The sequence below is a fragment of the Gossypium arboreum genome, chromosome 10, assembly GCF_025698485.1.
Source record: "Gossypium arboreum isolate Shixiya-1 chromosome 10, ASM2569848v2, whole genome shotgun sequence".
NCBI lineage: Eukaryota > Viridiplantae > Streptophyta > Magnoliopsida > Malvales > Malvaceae > Gossypium > Gossypium arboreum.
Window position 1 is genome coordinate 21,345,650 of NC_069079.1, and position 7,172 is coordinate 21,352,821.

At 33.7% G+C, this 7,172-nt stretch overlaps 1 protein-coding gene across 1 annotated transcript; it reads right to left on the reverse strand.

The window, feature by feature from the left end:
- Positions 1 to 2,806: 2,806 nt before the first annotated feature.
- On the reverse strand, positions 2,807 to 6,182 carry LOC108486928 (pentatricopeptide repeat-containing protein At3g54980, mitochondrial-like). The gene has a single exon (XM_017791095.2). It carries the CDS (start codon positions 6,056 to 6,058, stop codon positions 3,440 to 3,442), a length of 2,619 nt encoding a protein of 872 aa, XP_017646584.1. The 5' UTR covers positions 6,059 to 6,182; the 3' UTR covers positions 2,807 to 3,439.
- Positions 6,183 to 7,172: the final 990 nt, after the last annotated feature.

A 7,172-nucleotide genomic window follows, 5' to 3' on the forward strand; every position in this document is an offset into this window, starting at 1 on the left:
TAAGGTATGGGCTGATATTCGTGAGCACACTTGTTGGTCTATCGGAGTTGGCTAGATGTAGCCTCTGGATAGATCTTTTGATAAATATGCCCACGTGGTACCATTGAAGAGATGAAGGTTATAAACATGACAAATGCCCAAGGCTGATTTGGAGAATGTCCTCTCATAAATTAAATACCATGAATGCCCCGACTGAAGCATTGCTTCGGGGAAATTCCTTTTTGCTGATGAGCGATTGGGATATGCAGAGTCAATATTGGCAGCAAATTTGGAGGTAAAAATCGCCTCAAAAGGCGCGACAATTCATGTGATTAGCCTTTGGGGGGGTGGGAATCCTTACTAATAGGGAGTGTTACAGAAGATATTTATCTGATAGTGAAATTTGGTGGTCTGTGCAACACTTGTTGTGAAACAGTCCATAGAGAGAAGCCAAATCAGGGGATGTGTCACTGATCACCGTCGAAACCGTTGTTAAATATAAATTTTCTATGTTGGAATTGAATTAAAAAAAGTAGTATAGAGAAGTAAGATCGATTTCAAAAGAATTAGGACTTCTAATAATGTTTCTATTTAACTATATTCCAAAGTCGTGGCAGCTGTCGTGCTCATGACTCGTCGCATGCGCTACTGAAAACAATAAATAAAAAAATATAAAATTTAATAGAATGAAATAATAACAGAACAATAATTGAAAAATAAAATTTAATAATTGAAATTAAATTGGTAAATTAAATATGCAAATTCTTAGCCTCAGTCTCGGTACGTTTTGAACTCAAATCGATCCATGAAAGTAGATTTTTCCTTCCAAACAATAAATTGATTATAAGCTATCAAGGGTGCCTCAACCGTAACTCTTCCTTGTGTAGTTGGTTTTGGTATGACCTACAAACCAACCCTTAAAGGTTATTTAACTACGTAACAAGCGTCCATAATTTAAGATCCCGACAGCTTTACAATCTAGAAGAGCCCAACTCCAATTAACTGTCTCAACCGCGTGGATTGTTTAAATTTGATCTCTATCTCCCTTGACGGAATCCAATTAGCCTTTTCCAATTGGACATGCTAATTTGTCTGTGGGAACTCAAATACAGCAAACGCCCGACTTGCTTTCCTAATTGTACACCAAAACAACTTCCTCTCAACGTGCACTTTGAGTTGAAATTGGATTAACTTTGAGGGATGAATGTGACTATCCTATATTCCGAAGAGATAATGAATATCATATTGTAAGACTTTAGTACGGATTCATTTCTCACAATTCTCAATCGGAACGATGATTGGTCTAAAACTAAATAGGGATTAGTTGAGCATGTGCTTTGTTGGATTTTAAAAATGAATTTTAATGTAATGAGGATAGTTGAAAAAGGAAAGAGAATTTAAGAGAAATTGCACCAAAATAAGAAAAAAAAAATGGCAGAATGCTTGACAAGCTAGAGATGTAAGAAATGGAAAAATGTTTTGAATTCAAGTCTCAAATCTTTCCTCCCAAGCTAAAATTACAAGCTTTTTATACACTTTCAAAAGCTAATTCAGCATGATTTACTCCTAAAATTATGTTTTAACAATAAAAAAATCAAATATTTTTTTAATTATAGGATTTGATAAAATCAAAATCTAATAATTTTATCATCCATCAATTCTGCAACTTTTCAATTTGACCATTTTTCTTGCTTTTTTTCTAATTTAGCCCAATTTATTTATTTTTTGAACTTCGACATCCGAATTGCGTCTTGATAAAATTTAAACAAGAAATCAAAAACTTAGTAACATTCTATTCAAAATTTGACCAAAAATAAATACATTAAACACAAAATTAATTTGTTATCAGCCACCAAAGAGTTGGATGACAGTCTAGGTAACTGGGTGACTGGTTTTGGAAAGAATATCGAGAAAGTCTCATTACTCCATGCAGAGCTGCAAGCAATCTTAGATGGCCTAGAAGTTGGCTGGAGCGGGGGGTTTAGCAAGTTGTGGTACGAAGCGCTGGGAAGATGTTGCAGAGACAATAGGAAGCAGAAACTCGTCATGTACCGAGAAAAAGCAATCAAGCAACTGATTTTGCAGCCTAGTTTTTGAGGAGAGGACACGCCATGCTGAGCATGTATGAGATCCCAATTCTAGGAAGTTGGTCATTCCTCACAAACAATGCATTTGGCCCAGAAGTTTATAATGGATGAAGTCCTTTAGTAAATGCAATTTCTTTTTATCCCATTAAATTAATACAACTGTAAAACCATTTTTTAAATTTATTCATCAACACATTACTTTTATTCGATTAAACTTTAAAACCATTTTTAAATGCATAGAATTTTAAAACGATTTATATTTTCATATTTCTCAATATTTGGCAAAATATGATACTTTATTATTATTATTTTAAAGTAACATTTATAATTCTTGAGAATGTTTTATTAGTAATAATTGATTAATTCTTTTTAGAAACAAACCTAACAAAAAATATATTGAATAAATAATTAAAATTAATCTACTGGAATTATTATTTCAAAATTTGAATTTAAATTTCAAAAACTATTTAAAAATATAACAATCATTTTTCAAATCTATAAATTTGATAGAAATTTGTTTAGTTATGAATATAAAATCCTTAAAATATTTTTGGATTTGATAAATTCATATTTTATTATACTTTTCTAATATATGTTATATTGAGCCTCAACTAGTTTGTCCACTTCACTCTTACCATTTACATAATAATTGAAATCTAAACCCAAAATTTCCCAAAATTTCCCACACAACATTAATGAATCTTAGGGTTCAAGAGTAAGATAGATAAAAGAAAATTCAATTTTTCTTCCAAAAAAGAAGTTTTATACATACTCATACCCTCAACTTTTTTATTTGGAAAAGAGAAATGATTGAATGATTGAATTAAAAAAAAAAATTGACAAAAATTCATCAAAGTAACTACATCTTACATTTACACCACACCAAAGACATAAATTTAACTTGTTTAAGTTAATAAGCCTTTAATTCTTCACCTGCCTTCATTGTTCCCTAACTCTGTATTATTGCCAAATTAACTTCAGCAAATAAACAATCAATAACGAGTATGAAGAAAGAGAAAGAAAAATTGATAACCAGCCGAAAGGTCTAAATTTCTGACCATATCCCAACCCCAAATCCCAGCCTCACCCAAAATCACACAACTCACCTTTCCCTACCAGACGGACCAGTACTTATTTCATGCATTCCTGCCTAAATTTTTCTCCTTTGTCTACAAGTTAACTCATCACAATTCCAAAAACAACTCAGAAGCATATGTCATTGCTTTCAGAGCTGTATGAAACATGCAAGGAGAAGGAACTATTACCAAGTCATCAGAAGAGTGCTGCTTGTTATATCAATCCCAAATGACCTTGAGACGACCCAGGAGGTTTGATGCAGCCATCCATGAACCTACAGCGAAATCCAAAACAAACTATACAATTGCATCTCCAGACAGACCAAAGCCCCCACACCAGGTAGCTTCCTCTTTGCTTGAAACTCCGTAAAGATCTTCACCTTTGGCCTTGACTTTTCCATTTACAAGTACATCATAAGTAGCGTCATCAGGTACAAGACCTCTATCAAGCATTTCATTATGTAATCTCAAAGCCTCTTCTAGATTCCCGTACCTAAAGTTTCCAGCAATCAAAGCATTATATATAAGTACGTTAGGAGTAATGCCCTTTCTATCCATCTCTTCTAAAACCTTGTAAGCACTCTCAAGATGTCCTTTACTACAAAGACCATTTAACAGAACAGTATAGGTAACCATATCAGGCACAATCCCCTTGGACAGCATCTCTGAATAAAGATCAGATGCAAGGTGTAATTTACTCTCTCTCAAAAATCCATCCATTAGTGTGGTGTATACTTGTATATCACAAGGAACTCCCTCCTTTATCATTTTCTTGTGCAAGTCCTTAGCTGCTTCCATATTATTTGCATTCCTAAACCCACGAATCAGGCTGTTGTAAACAAATTCATTTGGAGATAACCCAACTTGTTGGAGTTCGGAAAAAAGTTCACATGCTCTGACCATGTCTTGCTTCTTGCAGAACCCTTCAATAAGCGCACTGAATGCAGTAACATCCAATTGCAAACCTTTGCTTTTCATCTCATGATGCATTTTCAGAGCCAGATCCATGTTATTGCTTTTGCAAAATCCATTCACCAAGGTAGTGTACGTGACAACATTAGGTGAAATTCCATTTTCATGCATTTCTTTATAAACTCCCATGGCAGAGTTCATGGCACCTTCCTTCACATATCCATTAATGATGCTATTGTATGTCATACATGTAGCGACAAAACCCCCATCAACAAACACCTTCAACATATCCCTAGTCTGAGATGTACGACCAACTCTGCTCAAACCATTAATCATTATGTTGAATGTGTAGTCTGAGGGGGCAATATGCACACCTATCATTTCATCAAAAATGTCTAAGGCCCGTTCAGCATCACCTTTTCTGAAATGCCCATCAATTAATGTTGAATATGTGATGGCATTAGGTTTAAGGCCCTGTTCAAGCATCTTTGAAAATACAGTATGTGCCATATCCATATTCCCCGCTCTACAGTAGGCAAGAATCATGTTATTATAAGAAACATTACTAGGTACCTGACCATTAGCCACCATTCTCTGCCATAAACTGCAAGCTTCTTTCACTTTACCATCCTTAGAGAAATGGTTTAAGAAAATATTATATGTAAAAACATTGGCAATGCCAGACTCAACTGCCTTGTCAAACAAATTAGATGCCTCATTCAGTGAGGAAGCTTCTAAGAATCCACGAATCAAGGAATTCACATTAAAAACAGTAGGTTGAATATCCATGATTTTCATTTCTTCATAAAGCTCATACGCCTTTTTAACATTCTGATTCCTACAACACCCTTCAATCAAAACTGCATACGTAACCTGGTTAGGCGCAAGCCCATCCTCCTTAATCTTGTTATACAAATTCAAAGCCTGATCAATATCACCTTGCTTGCAGTATCCCTTCATTAAACTAGTCGCAACCACCAAATTCAACTGCTTCCCAGAACTCAACATCTCATCCTTGAGCCTCAATGCCTCTGCCAAATTTCCCTGTTTCACAAAAGCCCCAATAACAGTTGTAAATGTACCCTCAGAAGGAACCCATCCCCTATCCTTCATTTTCCCCAATAACTCGCCAGCCATATTCAGATCAGGTTTCTGACAAGCAGCCTGAATCGCAATACTATAAACTGCAGCATCAAGTTCTATCCCTTGAGCCTTGGCCTCCCTGAAAAACTTCTCAGCTTCCAAAGGCTTCTCTTCTTTCAAGAAAGCACGCATCATCAAATAAACTGTAAAACAATCACCTGCAACTCCAATGGAAACCATCTTCTCATACAACTCCCTGGCTTTATCCATCAAATTCCTCCTAACCAATGCTGTTAAAAGAATATTCGTAAAGGGAACCCAAGGAACTACATTACGCTCAATCATTCCATTAAAACAATCCACGGCATCATCTATCCTATTGAATCTAACATAACCATTCAACAAGTAATTAAAAGCTCGCGAATTCAACTCAAAATCAAACCTTTTTGTGGTATCAATCAAGTGATCTAAGAAAGCAAGTGGGGCAGGCTCTGAATGGTCTGAACCAAATTTATCATTGAGAAAATATTGAACATGTTTATAGGTCTTGGAGGATCTTACCAAAATGTGAAGCAGAACACAAAAGGCATCGATGCTTTGGACAAAACCCCGTTTCTTTTTGATGGAACGGTAGTACTTCAAAGCCGATGGGGGATCGTCTTTGTGGCTGAGAAGAGTGTTTATGACATGTGTTTGGGTCAAGCTGGCGTCTTGTGTGGAGAATGATGTCAGGTGGGGTTCATTGGAACTGGAAATGGGGCAATCGGAATCTGAGAAGGGTTTTCTGGTAAAGTGCGAATCAGAGGGGATTTTCTCAGGAGAAGTTGGTGGTTGAGGCGTAGAGCAAAGGCATTTGGGGCTTGGGAAACAACGGAAAACAATAGGTGGAATGGATGGAGGATTTCTAAATGGAGACTTCATAATGTCGAAACCTTAAGCCCTAATTTCCAATGGGCAAGGCAATTTGAAGTAATTGAATATGACGCATATTATTATACCCGTAAAAGTATATTGTATTTTACTTTTTTATTCAAAAGATGAACAAATAATAAATTGATTTTCCTCTTATAAAATTTATCCACTTTTACTATTAAATATAATGGTTGATAGGATATTTAGATAATTACATATTGTGTGTCATGTACACCTCATACTGATGTCGTGTTTTAATTTTTAACAATAAAATAAATAATTTAACATATCGAAATTAATTTATCTATTTTTTAATTAAAATGACAAAATATAATTTAATTCTTGATACAAAGACTTATAATACTTTTACTTGTAGATACTATAAAAAATATTTATATATTAAATTCAAGTAAATCGAATAAACGAATTATTAGTGTAAAAATAACCTAAAAATTTAGAAGAACTTTAACTTTACATGGTTCAATTTTCAAATAATCTAACTCTGAAATTATTTAATAAAACTCATGATAACTCAAAGTATGCTTAAAATGTCAACATGTAATAAAAACTGTCTAAAATAAACATTAGTTATTGGTATTATTTTTTAATATATTTTTAATTTTTAAGTATATTTATGCATATTGATATTTAAATTAAAATTACAAATTACAAATATTATTTATTTATATTGATATTAATGTGTCACTGATTCTATCATAATCATGATATTATTTGTTGGGATGAAGTATACTAAGTTGTTGGGATTAGAATTCATTTAGATAGTGCTGAGATTAGATTTGATGTGATTAAAAATAATGGTAATAGTAAATTGAGAAAATATTAAAATTATACATGAATTATAGTTTTATGGTTTAATGTATGTTAGAAATTAGTGAAAGGGAAGATTAGATAGTGCATTAAATGCATTGTGATATTTGATTCTAGTTACACGAATTGCTATTCATTTGCTGGATAAGATAAAAGCAACACTTCACCATCTAGTTTTTGTTGTTTATTTCTTCTGTTTTTTGCTCTAAAATAGACGTACTATTAGTTCATGCCACTGTTTTGGATGTCAATTTTCTGTACATTACATAAATTGCAGCCAAGAAACAATAGAGCA